A 27,980-nucleotide genomic window follows, 5' to 3' on the forward strand; every position below is an offset into this window, starting at 1 on the left:
ACAAATAAAATCCAATATATAAATAATATAAATTCCAATGTAATGATGTCAGCTGCATTTCAAGTACAGAGAGCTTTCTCTATGCCTGCGATTTTAATTTATTTTTAATTTATTTGTTTGTTTGTTTGTTTGTTTATTTGTTTATTTTCACGCATTGAGCAAAATCTAAATGCATGAAGCACAAATGCATATAAAATCCGTAATTATATTTACTTGTGGCGTCGGTGCCACTCTTTATGTCTCGTGCAGGATCTTTTTAGTAATTCTAAACAGTAAAATGCATTTCATTTTTTGAAGGTCAAATGGAAGCAACGGAGTTGAAAGTGTTTGTAGAGATTGCAATAGCCGCTGATTGACGTACGCAGTGGATAAGGTTGTCTTGGTGACATGCTGCTGTTCGCTCTGTGAGATCCGCCCCTTTATAAAATCCCTTCAACACTGACGTCAATGCATCTCGAGCGCCAGAACATCATTCCTCACGCCGAGCATCAGAGCGGAATGCGCTCTCATTTCAGTCATGTAGAACCCTTCTCTAGAAACGAAGAAATGTGCAGGAGCCCTTGGCACCCATATGGCTCGTCTACATTTTAGCTTTGGCATTAGCAACATAATTGTACCCGCCACTTGAATTGCTTTGTAAGAGCAGGTGAAGGTGGCCAAATCATCCACACACCTCTTTATCCAGTAGTTCACTAGAAAAACTATGGTCATGGCCGCCCAGGAGCAAAAGCCGTCGCAGCGGGCTCCGGTTCGCGTGGGATTTTATGATATTGAGCGCACGCTGGGAAAAGGCAATTTTGCAGTTGTGAAGCTGGCGAGACATCGCATCACAAAATCTGAGGTGAGTAACACACACAGACACGCTCAGTCTCACACACTGTGTGCATGCGCTCGTACAATTAAAAAATATTACATTTTCACTTTTATGATTTAAGGAGAACAGCTATAGAAAATGTCTAAAAAAGCCTAAATAGGAAGTTGTATTTGAGTCTGTGAAAATGGGATCTGCGAGATGAAAAATAGAAACATTTTTAAAAATGCAGTTTAAAACAGGTGTGCTAAGTTCTTATATATGTAATGCAAATATTTATGTTTATGGTGATTTCATGCATTTTTTATTAGCGTTCAAACAATTTCGCACGAAACAAAAATGTAAACGATTTCTTCAATGTCAAGTGGTGTAACCATCAACTAAAAAAAATAAAATATAAAGCAATAAAAAACATATGTACTCAATGTGCAAGTAAATTTGATGTATATGTATACATATGATGTATAATATGTAATATATACATATATAATGATTTATTATTATTATTATTATTATTATTATTATTATTATTATTATGTTTTCTTAGGGTTACTCCATTTGACCCTGGACAAAATGTGGCTTGCAATAAAAAAAAGTCAAAATATGTGAATTTAAAAAAAGGCTCTAAAGAGGTCCTCTGATTTTTGTCACATGACAGTATTGCTTCCTCATGTTGGTATCAACATACTGACTTTACAGAAATGTTATTATCATTAAAACTAAATTTCTACTAAATTACCAAACTACGTATAACATTTTTAATAATTTTAATGACCTTTAAATGAAACATTTAGCCATTTTTTGATATATTTATATTTTAATTCAAAAATTAAAAAGAAACATGCTGGTCACAGAACATGTGTTTTCAAGAATTATATGAATTGGTTTTTTAATATATTTTTGAATGGCTTAATAGATCCAAACAAAACAGACAACACTGACCTTTGATATCTAGGACAGAGTGGTGAATCATAAGTGGAAACTTTTTTTTTTTTTTTGCATGTTCAGATTGTTATTTACCTAGATGAAATACTTCAATTGTGCATTGCGTAGTGTATTTTATTTAATAACAGTTAAATAACTAGTTGGATCTACCCTTTGTTTCACAGGCATCAGTTTGGATTAGTATTAGATTGTTGTTGTGCTTTGAAAAAGGTCTGTTTACTCTCTGAACTTGAGTTGTAGAGTGACTAAGAGCTGCAGTCAAGATCAGGTCAGATAAAATCAAACAAGTTATGCAGCTTCCCACCAGTTCTCACTTAGAAGCAAAAGTGGAGCAGCTGTAGATCCAGTTGCTGTTGCATAATTTTAAAAGGTGCTGTAAAGTAAGACGTGAGACAGCAGTCTGAGCAATGATTTTTTTTTTTTTTTACTTTATTACAACTATAAAGTATTGTATACAAAATGGCATATGCCTAAGTGGTCTTTTGATTTTTAGAAAGCTAATAGGTCTACAATTATTATTGTTTTACGCAGCGACATTGGATAATTTAATTCATTTATTATTCTGGTAGCTGAAAATAAAGAATGCACAAAAGCTCAGTATAACTAACATTAACATTTGCTGAATTACAGGTGGCCATTAAGATCATAGACAAGACCCAGTTAGATGCAGTGAACCTAGAGAAGATCTACAGGGAAGTGGAAATCATGAAGTTGCTGGACCATCCTCACATCATTAAGCTTTACCAGGTACTGCATGATCATGCATGTGTGTATTGTGTGTATTTGTAATACATTTGTGATAATTCATCAAGTGCCCATGCAAGCAATTTTTATTTGTCACCTGTATGAGCACATATCCCATGAGACTGCTGTTTAATCCAGTAGTTTCGTCTGGGTGATTTGTAGGGTTAGTCTTGTTATGTTATGTAAGATTTTTGGGTCACTCTGGGCCTGGATGCTGAAAGTATCAACAGCTGCCCGCGCTGTTACACAACACAGCATCAGCAGCAGTCCAATCATGACTTCTACCAGGGGCAGTGCTCATATTGTGATCTGTCTGTCTGGTATTAACCATAGAGCTTTCAAAAAATGCTCACTGTTCCTTTGGCAGAGTCAACTGGGAAAGTCAGTAACCTGTAGGAATCTAGCACATGGTCATTAGTCCAACACCAGCAGAGAAACACAAAGGTGCACTGATATACATTACTAGTCAATGTTCTGGACATTAATAAAAGAATAACAAAACAACAATAATTTCATTATAATATGGTACTCCAGTGTACTTCATGCACCACAATGGTACATGTCCAAAAGACAAAGTAATGCTATAGAACTTTTGTTAGTATGCACAAAGAGAGAACAGCAGTGTAGCTAATAATAGCTTAATGAAATATTACACTTTTGCATCTAAAATAATATCCATAACATATTATTGACGAAGTGTGAATCACTTGTCGCCATTTTCTCCTTTGCCTCACACAAACAAAAGGATGTATAGCATTGTTTTCTCACTTAAAGCCAAGCGTGAACACTTGTGACAGGTGAAAATGCTGTCAGTCGCTTGTGCTCTTGTGATTTCAGAAATGATTTGTGATATTAATTGCATTGCCATAATCATCCCATATTCATGCAATGAATAAGAATCTCTTCTCTTTCAATAGGTAATGGAGACCAAAAATATGCTCTATCTAGTGACAGAATATGCCAGGAATGGAGAGATTTTTGGTGAGTGCATCTGTTTCCATACATGTGCAAACAAAAGTTCATTTCACTCTGATTCATATATTCAGCCTGCAATGTTAAATGAATACATGCCTGCAGTGGATTGAGATGGTCACACCACATTTCTACATATTTCATCCATCTATATCCTGATTCACTCACTTAAAGCCTAATGGCTGAGCTGAGCACAAGCTATTTTTTGTGCTGTGATGATTAGCGGTGTCACCTGTAATGGAAAAAGGTCCTGGTGATTTAGATGAGAGCTACGTGACCAAAGAAACAATCATCTCACTCATAACAGCCCTATGCAGTAACGCTGCCGTCATACTTGAAAGACAGTGAATGAGATTTATAGCCTCATTAAGGGGCAAAAGGTTGCCTTTGACAAAGCAAGTGAAAGAATGTGATATGACAGCTGCTGCCAAAAACGAGGAATGAGATAATAATTTACAGAGACTTCCTTGTGATTTTGTCAGTACGTCTCCAGTTATTGTGTTAATATACTTCTTGTATTTGACGGTATGTGTACTGCTGTGTACAGTATGCTTGTCTGTGAATTTTCTACGTATGTGGATTAGCACAGAATGTTACATTTGCCAAATTGTGCAATATGCAACCAATCACACAATGTGGAATACTGTTTCCCTGTGGTTCTCAACTTGTGACAACAAATAACATCATATACATTACTATACATCTTAAAGTAGTGCAAAATGGATGTATTGCACATGATTACACTATGAGTGTGTAATCAATACTGCTCATAAATGTCAGAACAGAAGAAACCACACAAATGATTCAACCAGTCATATATAACAGCAGTCCATCAGGTACTGTAGCAGCAAAGGGAAGAATAACATAAATGACTCAATCAGTCCATACCTATGTATTCAACAGTCCATCAACCAGTATATCTGTATATTTGAGTTGAGCAGGTCTAATAGCTTATGGAATTTTTCTAAACTAAAGCGAATAAACTACGATAATGTGTGAAATGTTGAAGGTGTCTGAATAAATTTCGGTTTGACTGTATTTGCAGTATAGACTGTACACTAGTATTGCATTCTGAAAATAGCCAGTGTTGGAATGCTATGAAGTGTGAAGCTGATTAGAGTTTATGACGTTATGACTTTCTGACATATGAACTGTTTTAAATAAAAACAATTATTTGGGCATTTTGACAATCTATTTCAATTTATGTTTCACTGTAATTTAAGTTGTTGCTTTCTATTAAGATTTTTAGCACTTTGCATGATAGGACTTCTAATCAACATCTTAAGTTTTATTTATTAAGCATAAATGTTGCAGTTAAACATACAAGATGTACTAGAAGTTGATTCGAATGCTAAATATCTAGTCACTCATTTATGATTTTGGTCAAAGGTCACTAGAACTGCTGTCAAATTCTTAACATAAGATTGGTTCCACCCAGACCGCAAAATATTCATATCATAATTGAATACAATTACAAACATGTTATCTTTCTCTACATGGAGCGTCTTGCATTTAATCTTTTTGTATCTGCAGCTGTTGAGGGTTTGTACCTGAGAGGAGGCCAATGATCATCAAGTTGCTCTATATCACAGTTCTCGTCACATAAAATTCTACAGAAGTGTAGAGATTAACTGATTCATCCAATGAAGTGATTCAATCATTTTTATATGAACTTTTGTCAACCGTTTGTTCACCTCCTTTTCACTTGAATCATACCTATATTTTTCAGATCTCTAAAGTTTTTAATGGTAGATCTTCTCACCAGTCATTTTCTTTCATATTTCGCTCCATTCTGGATGTTGGAGATTTTTATTGCAAGAAGGTTCTAAATTTCACACGTCATCATGAGACTGATTGATACAGATTAGATGTTCAGTTTCCTTATACTACCTGCTGGGTGCAAATGACGCATCGTCATATAGTCAATCCATAGGGATGTGAAGCCATCTGTCAACTCAGTATCATACCATCCCACACTGCCTCGCATTCGCATACACAGCGCATCCTTTGATGTTTCCTACATGTCCCTAACACATGGGCCGTATGACGCACACATGCATACGCATGCAGCTGGCATCTCCATGCCCCTGTCAGAGGACTGCTGTTTTATCAGCGCTCGGCTCGCATCTGAAGCAGACATGGCTGACAGTCAGGTCCTGTTTTGAATGTGCGGTCGGCTGTGGATGACAGGTTGGCCTTTCATTTTTGGAGCGAATGAATAAAAGCTGCTTGCTTCAGGTTGTTTTGTTGGATTTGAAATTCATGAAAAGCTGGTGGTTGCATATTTACATCAATCTGACATGGCAAAAGGTATTAAGCAAACAACTGCTATGTAAGAAAGAGGACATGAGAAAATAATGTTATTAAAGGACTCTTCAGGAATTAAATTTCCCTTTATCTTTTGAGATAAAAGAGGTCAGTGTAGTATAAAAAATATACTGTAACTTTCTAAAACATCACTTTCTGAACCAGTGTTGTTATTGTTAACTAAAACTATTCCAAATTGTGCTAATTGAAATAAAGCTGAAATAAAATAATATACAAATATTATATGAAAAACCTTAGAAAAATTTGATATGTTGCTTTGCAAACTAACTGAAAACTTTATTAAGTAGTTTGGCATAATTTTGAATTATTATTTCTTAAAATCGCTTCACTGCTTATTGATATTTTAGAAACTGTATCAGAGTTTCTTTAAAACTGTTTTTAACACTGATAACAATGAGAAATGTTTCTTGAGCGGCAAATTAGAAAATTAAAACTTTCTAAAATATTACTGAAATAAGACTGTTAAAAACAGCTTTGCATCACTGGAGGGAATAAATTAAAATTTAAAAATATTAACATAGAAAGCAGTTATTTAAAATTTTTCACAATATTACTGTTTTACTGTAATTTTGATCATATAAATGCAGCCTTGCTGAGTGTAAGAAACTTTATTTAAAAACATGAACATATCTTACCAACCCTAAACTTATGAACTGTACTGTATGTCTACAAACCTGTTCAATTTTAACTTTTTCTGAAAATGGCATGTGTTTTTTTTTTTTGTTGTTGTTGTTGTTGTTTTTTTGTTTTACCATATGAAACTGAACTTGAATTGACACTGTTTGGCACAACAAAGTTTACAAACATAACTTACAAACAGACCTCAAGGCAATAATAATAATAATTTTAATTTAAAATTATATTACATTTACATTTCAGTTGATTTCAAATAAATTTGATTAACCCCAGCTGTTCAGCTTCAAACAGATTTTGTTTGCTGTTTTATATTGACAAGTCCAACATTGTATTTGGATGTCTATGAGCAGCCCTGTTAAACAGATGTTTTGCGTGCCCCTTCCCTGCTCATTGTCACAATCTGCATACCATTTTCATGAAAAATTCATGACTGTGACATGTTGCCTGGATGTGCAGATGACGACCCAATAACACCTGATCCCTGTCTGGCAACACAGACTACCTGGCCAGCCGCGGGCGGCTCAGTGAGATGGATGCGAGGAGGAAGTTCTGGCAGATCCTCTCAGCGGTGGAGTACTGCCACGAACGCAATATTGTTCACAGAGACCTGAAGGCTGAGAACTTGTTACTGGATGCTCACATGAATATGAAGATAGCAGGTAAGAGATGTTCCTTTCCTTCTTACAGTCTGGGGTTGATGAGTGAAAACATGGTGCTGTGGCAGACAGACAGGTTATAAGAAGGTGTCGGTGACACCACAAGGCTTTAAATGTCGTGCTGTCAAAATTCTCTCTTCTATCCTGATTTAAAGGGGTCATATGATGCTTTCTTAAAGATCATTATTTTGTGTATTTGGTGTAACAGAATATGTTGACATGCTTTAATGTTCAAAAAACACATAATTTTTCAAATACTGTACATTATTGTAGTTCCTCTATGCCCCACCCCTCTCAAACGTGTCGTTTTCTACAAAGTCCCTCCTTCTGACAAGCACAGTCTGCTCTGATTGGCCAGCTGACCCAGTGTATTGTGATTGGCCGATCACTGCAAGCACTTGCCTGAAATGTTACGCCCCTTTCCATCATCGCTAGCTTCATCTTTCAAAATAAATGTAAAGACAGTTAATAACGTCCTTACTTTTACCATCAGTTCAAGCCCGAAAGGGGAACAGAGGTGTGTGACAGATACAGTGATGAAGCTCCATTGTGTCTGCAGTACACAAGCCATGGACGGTTAAGACACCTGACTCCACTGTGTGACCCTGTCTCTCTCTCTCTCTCTCTCTCTCACACACACACACACACACAAACGCGACGAGCAGATACTATTGGCAAAACTCCGCATTTGAACATTTAATAGCAAATACATAAACTAATAACAAAACATACTTACAGTAGCTGATTCAGAAGCGGCAGATTGTCATAGCAAAGTCAGAATTACCTCCTCTCCTAGGTTCATAAAACGGTCGTCCATAAAATGCGTCGCTGTTCTGTTGTAAGTAGTCTTAAAGCTTCCTAAATGCATCTACTTTCGGAAGGCCAAATAAAGTGCTTTCGCCTAGATACACACAGCTCTTCCTGACATGGCTGCTTCAACACTAACTGCGGTTACTGAAACCACACCTTCTTTCTTTGTGTGAACATTTGGGCGGTATTACGCAAATATTTCCACATAGTGACATAGACATGTGGGGACGTGTTTGAACGAGCTGTTTTAGGAGGGCGTGGCAGAGTCTTAAATTTGATAAAGAATATCTCTTTGGATTTGAGACTTTAGTCTTTGCAACTTTACAGATCTTCTTTATCCACCAAGAGACTGTAACACTCCAAAGAGAAAGGAAAGATTGAAATCGCATCATATGACCCCTTTAATATTCAGAAACAACTACAAGCAACTCATTTGTTGACTTCTACGAGGAGTGTAAGCTCTGACTGTCAAAACACTGCTCTGTTTGTCAACTTTTGGCTCAACCAATAGCGTGAGGACTATCTGTAATAAGCTGTTTAGTAGCTGTGGGGCAGTTGGAGTGTTTGGGTAGAAAATCCGTTCAGTGCAACTAGTAGCACAGAAATAGCACTTTTAAACTTTAAGCTTGTATTTCAAGGGCAAACATTAGCAATGATTATGCACATAGAGTCCAAAGAATTTGCCCAAAGTTTTAGTTATAATTGTTATATAAATGTTAATTAATTAGACATTTAATTTTATGCTTTCTCATTTATATTATTTGTGCTTAAAATGTAATATAGTTGCATCAAATTTTAAGCTTTATCTAAGAATAAAAGGTGCCATTGCCCTTTCCTCACTGGCTCTTATACATTCCAGAAGTTAAATCAGACCTTTTTCTCACAGTAGTCAAAGTCTATCAGGGCAATACATATTTACTCAGTAACATCAGTTCAAACTTGATTTAGTTGCACAGTTCATTCCTCAAACAAAGACGTACACCTAAGTTAGAATGACCACAACTCATGCAGTTCAACCAGCACACAGTTCACTTAACTGTTTGTATGCTGCAAACTTATGCTAAACTTGCCTTGGGAAATAAATCTATTATTTTACATAATAGTTTTGTGATTACTATTAGTTGTTTGGAGTATCTGAGGAAATGTGATGTATACTAGTGGGAGATATATATCAACGATATGATTAAATTGCCACTAGTTAGCCATTTGATTATCTTTATCACCCATTAACCAAGAATGCTTGAACATTTGACAAAAGTGTCCCCTCTTAAATCTGCTGACCGACTTGAAATATCCAAAGAATAATGGATATTTTCAGTTTACCAATCTGGAATTTAAGTGAATTTTGTACAAAATGTTAATTCAGTGTTGTGGACATTGCATGTGTAGTATTGTTTTTACATAAATTATTGGTATTGCATCTGTAATAGGCCACCTTACTATGGATGTCATCAGCGTCCATTTAAAAAAAAAAAATCCTGGTTAACAACATTATATGCAATTCATGTGTAACAGATCAACAAAATAACTTACTGAAATACCTGCACCTGATCTGATTTAAATTCCCAGAGGTTATCTAGACATCATGCGTGTGCAATGCAAACAGTCAACTTTTGTTTTGCCCTTTTCAAGCATGTAATCGTAGTGTTGTGATGTAAAATAATGACTGCGGTACAAAAGACACTGGTGGAATGGAGGACGACAGAGAGGCTTCTAACATGCTGTGCTCCATAAGTACCAGTCACTGCAGAGAATGGAGCCTTGTGCCAGACTGTTTGTCTGTGTTTATGTCATACCAAGCTGAAAGAGAGACACTGCAAATGCATTACAGGGTGTTGCCATTGTGTCAGTTGTGGCTGTAAAGCACCAACATTTACGATACCATGATTGTCAGCTTTTATCGCTAATGTAATTGAAATGTAATTTCAACAAATAGTTTTGTAAATTTCAAAACACTAATTCATTAAGCTTTGAAACCTTTGCAAATCACATGATTTTAGTAAACAAGGCTTTGTTGTGTCATATCTGTATCAAAACGTTTTCGAAATTTCAAAAGTTTGCCACTAGGGGGCGATCTGTTAACCGATTAATCAGTGTCTATATAGTGTTTACCTGATCTCGGATCAGCTTTATAATATGGATATTTTTAATTACACATTTGTATAATACAAAAAGAATAGTCCTAGTTACATTTCTCTTATTGGCTTGATTAGCCAAGCCCTCAATAAAACACACAAAACAAGCCCTACAAGTTAATAAAACAATTACAAACACTTCCTGTTTAATAATATTAAAATTTTTGTTGATTACATTTAATAAATTAGCCCTATACTTTTGCAATTGGTTTTTAAAAGGAGTGTTTTATGCACCATTTTGAGCAGCAGGTGAAGTCAGCATGTGGTGTTTCAGCACTTCGAAACAGTGAATCATTTCGCGACGCAACTAGTTAAGTTGAGTTTCGAAAATCTCAGTTTTTCCACTCACGTGACTATTCCCTTAATCAAAAATGTTGTCCGTAGGTGTCGGCAAGATGGCCACCATGTTAACTGACTTGCTTTAAAGTAACTTTGCTTCGTAACTACCTTATTTTCCAGATTATGAGAATATATCGCAATTAATGTCAAGTGCACAAAGTATGCACAAAGCAGACACATCTGAATTTGAGCTAAATGAGTGAAGTATGTGAGCCCAAGTTTATTTGTATAACACATTTCCCACACATTGGTAAGTTCAATTGTGCTTCAAGTGAATTTGTTTAGTTTTGGCATTTATAATAAATGTTGTTTATAATGAATTCCACTGTAATTTATGTTTGTTTTATACTTGTAGTTTTTCATTCTTGTTCTGAATACCGTTACATTTAAAAGGAGTGGTTCATTGTGATTTCACTTTTATAACTTTAGTTAGTGTGTAATGTTGCTGTTTGAACATAGACAATATCTGCAAAGTTACAAAGCTGAAAGTTCAAAGCAAATGGAGATATCGTCTTTCTAATTTTATGGTTGTTTTTTTTCTACAAAAATGGCTGGTAGGGACTACAACAAGTTACTTCCCAGGTTTGTGACGTAACAAACCCAGATAAACCCCGTCCCCAGGAACATGCAGCAAAGGGGGCGAGGCAATGCTGCGCTGCTTAAGGGAAGAGGAATAGAAAACTAGAGGTGCACGTAAAAATCTATTCATATGTGGATTGTGATTCCATCTTCTTATGGATTCACAAGTTTCTTAATCCTGTTCCTCGCATCCCCCTGCTCTGCATCTCTCTCTCTCTATCTCTCTCTCTCATTTAGCTCAGCTCAAACAATGAACTGTTCCAATTATACACTTATTTTTATATAGCTATGAGAAGCGTTAAACATGGACATGCGTGCAGTTGCCATACTGTATTCTAGCTTTAATCAGGATAAAACTGTATATTAAAAGTTAACATAAGCAGTTGCATTTACAAATAACAGCGTATCTAAAAGTATGAGACAACAACAAACAAAAATACTTACAGTGTTTCTAATGTTTGTTAATTTTTTTATTACCGGTATTTTACATGCTGAATGTAATAATAAATGTGATGGACACTGACACAAGACTGACACTTATTTGTGTTTTTCTTCTCTCAACAATGTAATGTTGACCAAGTGCAACTTATAGTCGCATATATAGATGACTTATTTTCCGGAAAATATGTTACACAAGTTAATCAGTCTCAAACTAATCAAGGTTTTTGTTGGTTTTACTTTTAGAATTAGATTCCTGTATTACGTGTTCACAGACATAAAACACAATATCCTGTTTTATGTACGCCCTCACAGTAGACGGCCTATGAGTTCATTCTCCCCCCCCCCCCACCACCATGCAGTCATTAATTTACGTCAATCAGTGGTGACGTACATCAATTAATCTTTAAATTATATGGATTACATTACACAATTCAACTTGTCCATTATCTGCCGGGAGTAAAGATCAGGGGAAATGCGTCACCGCTGGTTGTCTGTGAGAAGCTGCAGACCCTCCCAGACTCTGTGTGTGGTCAGTCAGCGAGTACCACCTGCTTCAGTGCTGTCACACCATCCAGTCCCGTCACGTCACACTCATTTCCTCCTGTGCTGATTCACTAAAGATTTTTTTTTTTGCCTGCGAGCTGACACAGCCAGGAAAATATTTAGCCATCTGGACAGTTTATGTACAATTACTTGTGTCATATATTAGTTTGCACCAGTCAGATTAAATGTAATTAGCTTCAATATCAGATGCATAGCACTATTACTTGATAAACACTAGGGATTTGAAGAGTCCCCTGACCCCAAGTATTAAATTCTGCTGCATAACTCATACCAATCCAACCAAGGGTTCGTTTAACAAAAGCATCATTAGCCATCTATGATCACAAGTTCCATTAGCAATATAGTTAGATGATTCTGTGTTTCCTGAAAACACAGTTCCAGTAAACAACAAACTTCTGTGGTTGGAACTACATCTCTCAAACTGTGCTTAGAAGCAAAGTTTCTTATAGCTAGATCATGCTCTTTGACACAAATATCGTTCTGTATATTTTAGCGTGTCAACAATCAGCACATATTTGAAGAGTGTTGTTAATGGCATTAACAACAGTCCTATATAGGTGAACTAACATGGTTCAAACAACAGAAGTGTGACCATGTTAGATTTGTAAAACAGTCATTAGTAGCTAGTATATTTCTGTAATGATGCATTGTACTAAAATGGTTAATCAGTGAGTTATGTCTTATGCAGCTTTTGCATGGGAAAGAGCCACTCAGTTTTTCTTAAGGAAGTGTAAAAAAAATTAACCTTTCTTGCCCACAAAATTTTGCTAATGCCAAGGAGGATGAATATACTAATGTGAGTGCTGACATAGACTTTTTATACAAATCTGCTGTAGATTTTGGCTTTGGAAACTTCTTCCGTCCTGGGGAACCCCTGACCACTTGGTGTGGAAGCCCCCCGTATGCGGCTCCAGAGGTGTTTGAGGGGCAACAGTATGAGGGTCCGCAGCTGGACATCTGGGTAAGAGCTTGGTGGTAAAGTAACTGTATTTTTTTATGTATATACCATACTACTTGTATTGTGCTTGTACAATAGTATTTTGAGTACCATATTCATGTACGGTGGTATTTACATTGTTACAGTAAAATGTAAACTGTATTATCACACAGTTCTACATACAGTGCACTCATGTATGGTGATATATTATACAGCAAATCTCAATATCTGATTTTATTATTTTGTAGCTACTTTATCTGCATACATACAGTATATTCCTGTAGACCAATATATATACAGTATAGCATACAGTATCTCAGCTGCTTGATTTCTTGTATTGTTACAAAATGTAAATTATATTATCGTCCAACTCTTAATCTGTTAAATGCAACTATAAAGCATGAAAATATTAGGATATTATAAACATTAACATCATGATTTTCTGTGAAGCTGCTTTACAACTGTGTATTATGAAAAGCGCTTTACAAATAAATTGAATTTGCCTTAATATGGTATTCCAAAGAATAACATGGAATTATCATGGTACACATCAAAACCATGGTACTACAATGGAACCATGTTCAAAAAAGCATGTTATGACCTCATGGCGTTAAACTGATATGTACATACTATAGACAGCTGTCAAAATTCTTGCCATTTGTTGATTTATGTCCTCTCAGTATAGTCATTACAGAGAATTGTGTCAACAACTAATGGTAATTCAGTTGATTGAAAACATAATTATTATATCCTGTATTGTGTGTGGGTGGTCCTTTATGCTAGCTCTAGGAAGAGTTTTATGATTATTTATTGATTTTCTGTGTATGTGTGTGTCATGCAGAGTATGGGGGTGGTTTTGTACGTGTTAGTGTGTGGCACTCTTCCATTTGATGGTCCTAGCCTTCCTGTCCTCAGACAGAGGGTCCTGGAGGGCCGTTTCCGCATCCCCTACTTCATGAGTGAGGGTGAGGAAGTTCATCCATCCTTTTAGTTGTCATGAATAAACAACAAACAGTGCTGGGGATTACATGCTATGTAATCAGATTTTTAGAAATAGTGTTACTCTGTGGTTTCAAAAGGAAATGTCTTTGTCTTTCAAGCTCATTGCATTCCCTATATTCTCTATCAGACTGTGAGCACCTGATCAGGAAGATGTTGGTTCTAGATCCAGCCAAGCGTTTGTCCCTGAGTCAGATCAAAGAACATCGCTGGATGGTGCAGGAGGTCCCGTCCCAGCGGCCCGTGCTGTATAGACAGGGTCTGGCATGTAAGAGCAAATTAGGCTTGGGTGAACACAGTGAGCAGGTGCTCCGACTCATGCACAGCCTGGGCATCGACCAGCAGAAGACCATTGAGGTCAGTTGAGCAGCTTTTACTTGGCCAGGATTTAGAATGTGTTTCTTGCATCTAAACTGAATTTGAATTAAGGTTGCAAACGGGATGTAGAACTGTAATTAAAATGAGAATGAAAGCAAGTACAATTGAAATGAAACTGAACTGGAATGAAATTGTAAGAAATTCTGTATGATTCCATACTTTAAATGATAGTAATAATTAATGTTTACAATAGCCGCCTATGGAATTTTGTTTCTGTGAAAGATCACTCATTTCCCAAAATTCTTTAATTTACTCAGAAAGCCTACATTTAAAAATCTTTTGAGATGTGAAAAATAATATGTATAAATTAATATATATTTATATTAGTTTTAAGTGTTATTTTGGGCAATATTTACATATTTTAGTAAAAAACAAAAGCAATAAACATTTATAATTACTATTAAAAATAGTATTATTCTTTATGTTTTGTCACAAAACTTGTATAAATCACATTCATTAGTCAATTCTGAACTCTAGTAATGGTTTGGGTTTCCTAAAATGATTTCTCCTCTGATTTGCATATTAGATTATTTCAAACAACAGCCCTTCAGAATATTTTCAAAACATACTGATAGAAATATGCCATTTGACAGAGTTCTTTTTCCTTTTCTGTCTTGTTCTTCAAAAACTCTGGCTTTTCCTGTCACAGTCTCTTCAGAACAAAAGCTATAACCATTTTGCTGCTATCTACTACCTGCTTGTGGAGCGGTTGAAAGCGCATCGCAGCAGTTTCCCTGTGGAACAGCGTTTGCACGCCAGCCAGCGCCGCCCTAGCACCATCGCTGAGCAGACTGTTGTCAAGGTAACCCCATCTGTGAAGTCTACCCAGACATATTGAAATGGCGTTGGTATAAAAATGTAAATATTGGAATCATGAGGAACAAAATCTGTAATCCAGCCATCCTTCCATCCAGTTTAACCGCTTGCGACCGTAAACCACAGAAACAAGCTTTTTCTATTTTGGTGTATTGTTGAGACCTTTAAGGATGCTTTTTATGGACTCATCAACATATTCTAACAGTATCAGATGGTAACACCATGGTACAAAGTCTGTGACTATGAAAACTTAAAACAGTACCAAGGTACAGCCATGATAGCTGCAATTCTATGATATTATTACCATTGTGCTTATTGGTATATGCCTTCATGTTCTTGTTACAGACCATTGCGGTTCCCTCCCAAGCAGGCGTCCCGCCGCAGGCAGCACGTCACCTGCGTTCACCTGTTCTGTTGCAGTCCACCACAGACACATTTACCTTCCCACAAACCCCTGCTTCCCCAGATCAGACACTCATGGAGGAAGACGTGGCCACTCCCAAGGTCAGTTATGTTTCAGATGAAGTGAGCAGCAAAACAAAGAGCAAGAAAAGGTTATTAAATAGATTGTTATGGCACAGAGAGAAATCTCTCATCCTCTTTTTGGGTTTGAGGCTATATTTCGTAAGCTCTGCCTGCGTGTTTTAAATAGCAGCGTTACTCATTGGCGTGCTGTATGACGGCAATAAGAGCTTTTGTCTGCAGCGTGTGAAGTTCCTCTGCCTGCGTGTCAGCCTGATCTCTTCTTCATTACTCACCCGCAGTATATCAGCAGCACTTCAGCCTCCTAAAATAACACCTGGGTATATATTAAATAATAAAAAAACGCTCTTTATGATTTCAGTGCTTGGTGTCACCATTGGTGCTTTGCGTCAGTGTAGATTTCTCAACTTATTGCTACTCATTCATAAATGAATGACTCAGACAGAGACAAGGGAATATATATTATATCTGGGACTGGGTGATATGACATTATGTTCTGCATGACACCAGTAATATGTCAGCCTGCAGAGATTTTGCTGTACTTTTTTCTACAGTGGAAGTTTGCGTGGCTATCAAAGTGCTTTGCACTTAGAGCAGTAGAGAAATGTGAAAATATAAAGACTGATGTCAATTACGAGGCTTTTAGTCTAATAGCTTTGAGTTCACCTAAATCCTAGTGCACATTTTTGATGAACCATGTACCATGAACTAATGTAGTATATATATGTGTGTGTGTGTGTGTGTGTGTGTGTGTGTGTGTTTGTGGCTGTTATATTTTAATGAATTATATAATCCATAGGATTAATTTTTTCAGTTTAATGCATTACAAATATTTAAGCAATTAACGAAGGGGTGGAGCAAGTGTTGGCCACCCCACTCACAACTGCTGTTTCTGTCTTTTTCTCTTTTTTTTTGACAAGAATTGCATTTATTTAGATGCATAACGTCTTTACAAACACATCAAACAGGAGACTTTTCAGAGGCACAGTCCAACTTCACCTCAGCTCCAGGCGCAAGTCAAACGAGCACAGAAAAAGTACAGGTGACGAGGAGATTTAGTAGGACAACAGTGAACTGTGCTAAGATGAGATGTTGTCAGGCCATATGTCAGTAAAAACCAATTTTCCTGTCCTGTCAGCCGTTATGCTGTGCTCGTAGCACATGCTCTACAACTGGACACAAAAATACAGTGGTGCGCGTTGTATTATATTAAAGCGCTATATCATATTAAAGCACAGATGAAACTATGAGCATCCATGTCATAGTTATGTCATCAGTTAAGTGATGAAGTTACCAAAAAAGGCAAGTAAAGCTGCCTTAAAACTGTGCATGCATGGTTTTCAGAAACTCTCCTGGAGCAGCCCAGCACTGTCTCACTCATCTAACACACCTGATTCAAGCTGTCAGCTCATTAGTAGAGACTTTAAGAGCTGAAGTGGGTCACAAAACATAAAGATTTGTGAGAAAATATGATGCGTGTCAGATCTGCGTCATGTTCAGCAGCAGCAGCTCTTAAAGCAGTCAAAAAATAACCTAATAACCAGCTGCTGTGATGTCTGTTAATCAAAGAACAAAAGAAAAAAGAGCTTTAAGGATTCATCTATATTTAATTTAGAGTTTAGTGTTTCATAGCTTTATTTAATTTATGTATATTTCCTACTTGCTGTAGGGCACAGGTAGCTAAATATGACATTTATTATAATGGGTTTATGTGAAGACAGTTTTAAGTTCACTAAGTTATTTTTTAAAGTCTAATAAATGTTAAAATTGATAGCTCTCAATTATAGCTACTGTAAAGTTTTTTTGTTATCAAATTTTTATTGTTTTAACATCGTTTAAACATGACATATCGAAGACAAACAATCAGCAATTACCCCAGTATGAAAAAAAGATACAAATAATAATAAATAAAAATGAATAAATCAATAATTAGGATAAAAATTGAAAATAAATATATATAGGGCACTATATCAGTGAGATAACAAAGATACAGGAAAATTATATATCAATGAATAAATAATAAACAAACATACAGAATATACTTCAAAATATACACAAATATATATAAGTACAACAGATTATTAGAATTGTTAGAAAATATCAAAATAAAAATAAATAAATAAATAAAAACCAGTAGAATAGAGCTGAAAGAAATCTACGACAGAAGAACAGTAAAAATTAAATAAAATTAATTATTTAATTATTGTTATTATGATTATTTAATATATAAACTATTTTCATTAAGATTTCTACAAATTTCCAGCAAAACGAACTATTATGTAATATACCCATACCATGATATGAAACATTGCTCATGCTGCACACCCTTGTTGAACACGGGAAAACACACCCTGTTATTTGCAGCCTGTTGTTACAGTAACGCCAGCATGTCAGGTTTTCGACCTGCTGTTACACATCAGCATGGCCCTGTGTTTGTAAATGCCCCTGATGTGCCAGTGATGGGCCACCCATGTGATCAGTGCTGGGTGTTCACTCCACTTGTGAGAAGTGTAACTACAACATTTGTCACCTTGGCTGTTGCAAGGCAATCTCCATAGCTACTGTTCTTTAATTGACATGCAGTGTTGACTCATTCGGTGGGGACTCTGCCGTATACACACCAATTTGCCCTCCAACAGGTGTTTTCTGTTCAGTTGGTGCTTGCAATAGCAAGGTCAAGAGCTTGATTCCCAGGGAATAAACACACTTTTAAAAGTAGTCCTTAAATGGGCTGCAAGCTGTTGTTAAACCGTCTGCCAAATGAATAAATGTAAATGTTTGTTTATAAAGAAAGGGACGCGTGATAAGTCATTCACTGAGCCTCAGCACCTGTGGAGCTGAACAGATGGCAATCTAGGGATCTCTTTAAACATGCTGAGGTCACGCTCTCATAAACTTATTTCAATTGGCTTATTGTAATTCAGGAAAGCTGCGGGTCGCCTGTGGGCATTTAACAGAACAAAATTACATAATTTCTCATAAATGAAAAAACAGATGACACAGACATGGTCTTCACTGTTAAAAATAAAGGTTCCAAAAGGGTGTTTTTGCAGTGATGTCAAAGAAAGAAAGAAAAATATGTGGGTTCCCAAAACAATGCTTTAGTGAACGTTTCTTAAAAGAAGCATGTTGTTTCTAAGTGTAAAGAACATTTTAATAATTTTAAGAATCTTTTGTACATTGAAAAGTTTCAAGTTTGGCGTTTAAAGGTTCTTCACAATGAAAACCTTATTGTAGTGTTACAAAAAAGAGGATCATTTTTATGAGCAAAAGTGTAGAATGGAATAACTGTCCATATAATGTATATTTGTTCTACAAATATATTGTATTTGTTGATATTTAAGTAAAATAAGAACATTTAGTAATGATTTTGAAGGATACTGGCCATTTATAGAAATACTGTACACTTTTTATTTAATTATTATTATCAAAGTAATAGGTATGAGACCCAATGAGACTACATGAAAATTAGATTAATAATAATGTTCCAAACTTGATTTGTTATTATTTCCAACACGAAAGTAGATTTTTGAATCTGTATGCAGGACATGGAATGAAAGTTTTTGCTATCAAGTTATCATGGAATGAAAGTCACCATGGTTTTCAAACTCAAAAAAGAACCATAAAAGTATCAAAAAAAAGTTGTCTATATTACTAATACACTGTGTTCTTTGCTTGAAGGGAAGACAGACATTTAAAGTTGAGATGTAATGGAAGTAGCAACAGATAGATCTTTTGGTAAAAAAGGAAGCTATGCATGGACATTTAATGTTGAATGTTTAAATTATTCACTTATAATCTTCACTTTATATCAATTTCAAAGCATTCTTGTCTGCCTCTTTGGGAATATCTAGTTGTTACATCCAGTTTCAGCTTTGATTTCACTTGTCAGAATCTGTAAAAAGCAAAGTGAAAATGTTCCGAAGACTGCTGAGCTGTTTCAGCCCAAAATAGTTTCGCCAACGTTTTTTTTTTTTTTTTTTTTTTTATGTGGTTGGTTGCTTATTGGTGGAACTACTTCCAGCCGTTGTTCGCAAAGTCAGTGGCTCACTACCTGGCAACGTTATGGAGACGTCCATTGATGAGGGCATTGAGGCAGAGGAAGAGCATGCTGTGCCCCTCGCCGCTTTTCATACAGCTCGCTTCAGTCAGCGCCGCCATACGCTGTCTGAGGTCACCAACCAACCTACTGTGCTGCCCACCACAGGTTAGTACTGCATTTCATAATGTGTGTGGTGAGGTCACGCTATTATAGTTTTTAAGACGCTATTTAAAAGTTTGGTCTGTAAGATTTTTTTAATTTCTGTGAAAGTTTCTTATGCTTACTGAGACTGCATTTGTTTGATCACTATACAGAACCAAAAATTCATGGAAATACAAAAAAAAAATAATATTGTGAAAACAATTTCAATTTAAAATAACATTTTATAATTATATATTATAAAATGTAATTTATTCATGTGATGGCCAAGCTGCAGCCATTACTTCAGTCTTCAGTGTCAGAAATCATTCGAATATGCTGATTTGCTGCTCATTTTTGATTATTGTCAGTGTTTAAAACAGTTGTGCTGTTTAATTTTTTTTTCAGAATAACAGCATTTATTTGAATTTTTTTTAAGATTTTTTAAGTCTTTACTGACACTTTTGATCAATTTAATGAATCCTTATTGAATTAAAGTATTAATTTCTTTACATAAATATTACTGACCCCAAACTTTTGAACAGTACTGTGTTTGGCAGTGCATTAATTGCAATGTCATTGACAGTGCATTGTGTCAGTTATTCACAAATGATAAAATGCTCTCTCTCTCTCTCTCTCTCTCTCTCTCTATATATATATGTATATATATATATATATTAGTATTTATAATATGTATAATATATATACTACCAAATGCAATAAAAATGAGGATTCAAACACAGGATCTGCATTTGTATCGGCCTTATATTTTCTGGAGGAATATTTCACATGAACTTCTGGATAAAAACATTGCATCCTAGCTAAACTGCTTATGGTCATTTTCCCACTGACATTAACAGACAGTGAGGTTTTTTTAGTAGACAGTTTGTGTCATGTCACTTACGTCAATGCAAGTTTATTTATAAAGCATTGCCTAAATATTTCCTTCACAATGGGAATTCAAAGTGCTTAACATAATAAAGAGAAAGAAAAGAAGACAAAATGAAAAAGAAAAACAGATAAAAAGAAAAGACAAAGAAATGCAAGCTTAATTTATCCATTGATTAAAACAAGTGTAGTCAGTACAGTAAAGTGCATATTCAGAGAATTCATGGGTAAACAGATGTGTTTATGTTTATGTCTGGACTAGAATGCGGTCAGGAAGACTTGAATTATTGTTTTACATTGTAATGTAAACCATGCATTATGTTGCCGTTCTTAAAGTTCTCGGTTACTAAGATTTATGTATTCACCCAACTCAGTTTTTACTTCCATTTGACTCCTCTCTGCAGGTCTGAACCCATCTCTCGAGAGCATGGACTCAGAGTACAGCATGGGTTCGACTCAAAGTGACTTCAGCTTGCCTGAAGAGAATCCAGCTCTAAAGGAAGCATTAAGCAGTACACCTGTCAGCTCCGCAGCTCCAGTCTTCCTCAGCATGAAGCCCCCTGAGCCCACCCTTCAGCCACTCAACACAGAGGGGCAGGACGCTCATAATCACTCACTAGTCAGTTTCAGAGAGGGGCGAAGGGCTTCAGACACATCTCTCACTCAAGGTCAGGATGATTTGTGTTGTCTTGTGCACATCATTTTTCATCTCTGTTTTTCGTCAAGTCAATCACCTTTCTCTCAAACTTTGTGTCAAGGGGTGGACACTACATTTCTGCATGTGAAATGACTTTGAACAAATCTGAGTTTCTTTCTTCTGTTGGACACAAAATAAGATATTTTAACACTAGAACCACCACGGGGTAAATTTTACCCATGGCTGTTTTTCAAATGTACGTAACAGATTTTCAATAAAATATCCAAGTCTCTCAGTCACTGAGTTTTACTAAAACTTTGTTATTTGCAATCCCCCGTTGTTAAAATTTTTTAGATAAAACACTTTAACTGCTAGGGGTTGTTGTATACCTAAAACCGCCAGCGGGTAAAATTTACCCATGCACATGACTACTGTTTTGATATGACTAAAAATGTATTTTGTCACTGTATTATGCCCACAGGTCATTAGGTGAAAATTGTATTTGTATTTGTACATGTATTTGTTTAATGTCTTTTCACTATAGAAATGCACAGGTCATTTTCTAATAATTCCATGGACCGGAGTAAATTATTCTACTTATATTACGGTTACCACACCTCAAGACATTTTTCAGGTGGTGTATTTCAAGACATTCATCAGGTTTTTGTCCTTAAAACACTCATCCGCGTTCTAATTTCTACTCATCTCATCCCATGCATCTGTTGCTAATTCCTAAACATCATTTTAGACCTAGTAAAGGAGGCTTGAGCCGTTGATAGCAGTCTAATGCAGTTAATAATGAAGTTATTAGAGAGAGAGAGAGAGATTAAGCATGTGTAAATTACATCTCTGAGTCTGTGCGTCTCTCAACAGTGTTCAGCAGCAGCGCCTCTATACTAATAGCTAAACTGTAAGTTCATCTGCTTCAAGAACAGCACTGTTATACCTCGCTAGTAAAAAATGTCATGCAGCTTTTAAATGGCTAAACTATTTTAATGATAAAATCAGAGCAGGTCTGACAACATGTTTCTGTGCAAATTATGTGTCTTTACTACTATATGTGTCTGCGTTTATATGGGAGAGAACAGGAGAAAGAGAGTATGTGCTTTCTGTACATAATAAAACAGAATTTGTCCTTGTGGGTTTTGAAATAACTGAAATAATTTCTTGAAGTGATATGGACATGTGATGTGGTCAAGACCTGCCTGAAACTAATTTAGCCGGTGCGTTTCCCTGAAAATAATTGTTTGTCAACCAATCGGATTCAAGCATTCAACAGCTCTGTAGTATAATATGCAACAAATGACACAAAATCTGCTACCGTATCCGTTCTCCCATGTATGTGAATGGAGCACAAAACCTAGCGTGACCACCGCTTTAATCACTTGCAGGCATGTATTTACATGTCATTATCAGTGTTTTGGAAGATTTATTGTAAGCAGATAAAAATAAAAATAAAAATATAAACTCATTCTGAATGATATCTGACCTTTTACGAACAATGACTACTTTTAAAGGCTGAAAATAATCACAATGATTCACTCCTGTACCAATTATAGCAGTAGTCAAGACTATGAGTCAGACCACCCCTGCAGCAGTCACAGGAATATCTCCACCAGTTCATCTGACTCTAAAGTCTGTTGTATTTATTGAACCCAACAGGTTTAGTGGCATTCAGACAGCACCTCCAGAACATTGCCAGGACCAAGGGCTTCCTGGAGCTGAACAAAGCCCAGATAGTGTTAGGAGATGGTGGAGGGGGAGGCGGCAAACACACCATCAGTCCCCAAGAGCTCCAAGAGCCTCACCACCCGTTCAGCCATCAGGTCAGATAGCTAATTGTGCTGTTCTCAGTTTTGTTTTGTTTTTTACATTTTATGCATTGGTATTTTGCCTTTGAATATGAAATAAAATAGGTATGAGAATACTGAAAAGAGTGGTTTTGTCTCAATTTTTTATTATTTGACTTGGCTGATATGAAACCAAATTCTAAATTTCAGGGAGAAGGACGCCAGTTTCTAAGTGGAAAAGATACGTCGACATTCACTGGTAAAATGCACCCTTATCTGCTATCCAGGAGACAGAGTTTGGAGACACAGTACCTCGTTCAGCGACTACAGGTGGGTCAATTACAAATAAGATTTAGCACAATAAAGAAAAAGAAAAAACTTTTACAAATCTAGTTTAAATCAGACATGACAAGCTTTTAGAAATATTCTGGGGCAGAATAGGGAGTGGGGGGCAAATTCGGGAGCGAGTTCAGCTTTCTGACAGCCTGATGAATGAAGCTGTCCTTCAGTCTGCTGGTCCTGGCCTGGAGACTGATGGCAGCAGACTGAAGAAGCTGTGTGATGGGTGTGTGGGATCACCTGCAATGCAGAGGGCTTTGCGAGAGAGACGGGTTCCGTAAATGTCCTGGAGGGAAGGGAGAGAGACACCAATGATCTTCTCAGCTGCTCTCACTGTGCGTTGAAGAGTCTTCCGGCAGGACGTGTTGCAGGCGCCATACCACACAGTGATGCAGCCTGTCAGGATGCTCTCGATGGTGCCTCTGTAGAAGGTGCACATGATGGGGGACGGGGCTCTAGCTCTTCTCAGTTTGCGGAGGAAGCAGAGACGTTAAACTTGAATGATTCTAAAAATGTCATTTGGTGTAACCAAGTAAAGTGTAATATTCTCCATATACCACAAATATATTCAAACATACATATATATGTATACAGTTATTGTTGTAAATAGATTTTTCAAGATATAGGGTATTTTTTATGTTTTTGGTGAGTCACACAACATTTTACAACCTGAAGTAATCTTGCCTTATCATGAAAAGCTCAAATTACCTGATTTTTAAGAGCCTCATTTCCTGTTCCTTTTCATCTTCTTGATTCTGCCTGTTGGTTAGACCACATGATTATGAGGATAAACAATTTTGAAATATTTATAAGCAGCAGAGAAGCAGATTTGTTAACATATAACGGAATAATAATATAAAACTGTCAAACTAAATAATTTCATTCTTTTCACTGTTGTTTTTTTTTTTTTTTTTTTCATTATAGTATCAGCACAGTTGAATCACCCTTACATTTTTGTCTCTACACACCTCAAAAAAAAAAAAATCACAGAAAAGGTGTATTCAAGCCATTGAATGTATTAATTTATTCTATCAGTAAAAAGGAACCGATCCAGACAAAAGAATAAGTGTCAAATCATTGACCCAAATATCACAAAACAATTAAAAAATATAGTATTTCTGCCAAAATAGCATTACATAATAACCTATAATCCTCAATGAAAATCCCATCTATAATGTGTGAATTTCTTTGCAAGTCCAGATTAGTTTATGCAGGTTTGAGTATGTAAAAAGTAAGCAGCAAATATGCAATATGCAATATGGACATGCTACTGCCACCAGATACACAGACACGCTGCTGTGAGTATGTAAGATATGTTGCTACTGCATTAATAAGCACACATAAATCTCATAACAGATCTAGACAAGTGGAGCTGGGGGAGGTGGAAGGTTTCAGGGCAACTCTGATAACGTGCTGCAAGACCAGCAAAATGGATTATGGGTTGTTTTTATCTTTTTTTCAGAGGGCCAGTCAGTTGGCAAGTGGTCTTGGAAGTGGACAGATGTTTTGTAAAGAGGCTGCACCACGCACTTTAGAACAACAACTCCAGGAGCACAGGTCAGGAACAACTGCCTTCATAATGCATGGATATCCCGAAGTTGTCCTGAAGAATTTCAGTTATGACACATCTGTTCATTTGTAATTCTATGCACAGACTGCAGCAGAAAAGGCTGTATCTCCAGAAGCAGTCTCAGGTACAGGCTTACTTCCACCAGATGCAGCTGGCAGAGGATGCTTACCCCCCTCTCCAGGACAGCAGAGACCCCCAGAACAGCACCAGTCCCTTGTCCAGCCCTCCCTTTACACGGACCCAAAACCTAACCCCTTTTCTGGAGCCCTGCACTTTGTCCCTGACATACAGCCCCAAGTCAGCCCGCTTCCCAGACTGGTCTCCGCTACCAGACAATCGCACAAACTACACCCCATCCCTCCCTACAGAGCCCCTATACGCGTGGAGTCCTACTCAGCCGCCTCTCCCACCGGGCAAAGCAGAAAGCCTTTCAGCCCAACCCGCACCTGAAGCCCCCTTCCTGGACTGCGAGATGATGGAGACCGTAGAGGCCCCACAAGGCTGTGTACTCGTAAACTAAACATGAAATAAAGCACTCTGAGGCTGGCTCTCAGGCATAAGATGTGGTGAAAAAAAAAACGCCCTCAGGGACGAACAAGACACCATGGTTTGTGTCAAATCTTATAAACCTACAGACGTTTACTTGATTCTGTGGTAGAACATTACAACTTCATTTTCAGAGATGTTTGTGAGATGTGCTTGTGACCTGAAATGTCTTTTTTTTTCTTTCTCGGTAAGCACAGATGAAATGTAGTGCAGCTACCATAGAGTATAAAAATCAGTATTAAAGCAATATTACTTTTCCTGTATAATACTTTAGAGTTCTATGAGTTTCAGTGCTTTTTAAGTAGTTTGTTTCATCATTTAATGATCAGTAGCTACTCAAGGATTCAGTTAATATTGTGTGATTTTAAATAATAGATAGTTAACAGAAATGTGTAAATATTTATCTAAAGTGCTGCCAATAGGATGTCATTTTGCAAACCAACCCGGAAGTTATGGTGCATTCACACCATGTCAGAATTACCGTAATAAAAAGATTCTGACTTGTACCACCTGACCTCTGCAACATCACACAAAAACAGTTAAAATGGCAGCGACTTCAGCAGTAAAATGGTTAAGCAGTAATATTTAGTTGAACATAATATTTCTGTTTAGTAATGAATAATTAATATAATTAATAATATTCCTATAATTGACTAATTGTTAATGTCTTGATAGTGCAAGGATAATCAAAAAAAAAAAAAAAAAAAAAACATACAGTACCGTTTAATGTGGCTAGCACAGCTAAATGCATCTAATGTCCCACTAAATAAACAAAGTTGATTAATAAGGCATTTTATGTATTGTGGTGTTGTCTATCGATTACTAAATTACACAGATTCATTTCGGCGTTAATAGTGTTGCCATAGAAACATATAATTCAGGATGTGAACAGTTCCGGCACAGGTTGTCATCTAGTAATTCGACATGATGTGAATGCAGCATTGGCATCACCCTGGTTCTCTCGACAAGAGCCAATAAGATTTTTACATTCGATTTTGGATTATTACATATAATACGCTGTGACCAGCAAAAGACTTAGATTTTTGCACGTTTTGTTAAATAAAGAACATAACATTTGTGAAATTTGCAGCCTGAATACGATCACCAGAAGCAAAAAGCTAAAAGTAGGCTATAAACGTCATCATAATTTAACTCTCGTTCTTTACCCAACATCTAAAATAAAGCTGGAAAATTTGAGTTACAATAGTTTGTAAAAGTATAAGCACAACAAGGCTGTAAAAGATTATCTTTCATGTTCGATGTGATGTTTAATGTCCCGACAGCCTCTGTCGTCCCATTCTGCCACTTGTTAGCACCCACCTTTTTAAAGACATGTAAAAGCTTAAAAAATCACGAGTGGAGTATTACTGATCTGTTTTATGTTATAATGTATGCTTTGACTTTGTGATGATGAATCTGGGTTTTGGGGCTCCTGCAGCACTATTATAAAGTGTTACAACATTGCAACAGCTGTTTGACTATTGGTAAACATTAACGGACACGACCTAGATGATGTCAGCAGTCAAAGTAAAGTTGTTTCGGGCAGAGCAGTGATAAAAGATTATAAAAAAAATCATCTGTGGAATAATATGCACTGATGGTTGCACACAGTAAGACCAAACAACGTGTTAAAGTTAACAGAGTTCATTCAGAGTTTCGACCTCAAAATCACACTACCTACTTCAGACTTCTCAGAGTGGATTGGAGAAGTAGAAATGAACAAGGTTACAGTACATGGTTTTTCTGACAGTACGTTTGCTTTTAGAGCCACTGTAAACATTACGTGGTTTAAACCAATCAGAATCGACAGTATAAAGCATACAATGATCTCACACAGCGTGCACTACTAATCAAAACCGAAGTTCAGCTGATTTTTTAGATACTTAAGTGTTGTGCCTTTCAATTCTTCTTGTTCCTTTTTGAAGAATGTCTGTTTTTAGATTTAATTCTTCAAGTAAAACTTCCTGTTTGGAAATGCAGTATGAAGCACCCTCTTTTGACAGATACCTTGAACCAAAGTCTCCATTTAGGTTCTATTTTGAAGTCCACTATGTGGATTGTTCTGGAACCATCCAGCTACATGAGATAGGCTAGTTGTCATGGTCCTAGTATATGCCATTTAAAAATATAGCAATATCTAGAGTATTAGTTCCGATGTTCAAACTGGGTGTCGATAGTGAGTGTTGTCATTTTATGCCTTTGAAGGAAAAAGATCTTATTGTGACTATTTAGAATTTGTAGTCAGATCCTTATTGACTATTGATTTGATATTAATACCGACATTGAAAAGTGAACTGTTTTGTTATAGCTGTTTTTCAGTGCTAAAATGTTTCCCAGTATGTAATCACAATATGAATTTTGTTATATTCAGTTGAAAATGCTGAGTTCCTTGCACAAAGGGAAATAAAGATCATGCTCCTTGACGTTTGTGACATTTTTGTTCATAAATGTCTCGCA

General features: G+C 36.4%; 1 protein-coding gene across 1 annotated transcript; it reads left to right on the forward strand.

The window, feature by feature from the left end:
- Nucleotides 1–434: 434 nt before the first annotated feature.
- Nucleotides 435–27,946, forward strand: LOC109081286 (serine/threonine-protein kinase SIK2-like). Its single transcript, XM_042756997.1, has 15 exons — nt 435–841; nt 2,387–2,503; nt 3,418–3,481; nt 6,934–7,095; nt 12,797–12,921; nt 13,739–13,862; nt 14,027–14,253; nt 14,924–15,076; nt 15,436–15,599; nt 19,569–19,780; nt 21,046–21,309; nt 22,941–23,104; nt 23,279–23,398; nt 24,870–24,964; nt 25,062–27,946. The coding sequence occupies exons 1-15, from the start codon at nt 704–706 to the stop codon at nt 25,495–25,497; spliced, it is 2,565 nt and encodes an 854-aa protein (XP_042612931.1). The 5' UTR covers nt 435–703; the 3' UTR covers nt 25,498–27,946.
- The last annotated feature ends 34 nt before the right edge of the window (nt 27,947–27,980 follow it).

This window comes from Cyprinus carpio, chromosome A5 (genome assembly GCF_018340385.1).
Source record: "Cyprinus carpio isolate SPL01 chromosome A5, ASM1834038v1, whole genome shotgun sequence".
Taxonomy (NCBI): Eukaryota; Metazoa; Chordata; class Actinopteri; order Cypriniformes; family Cyprinidae; genus Cyprinus; species Cyprinus carpio.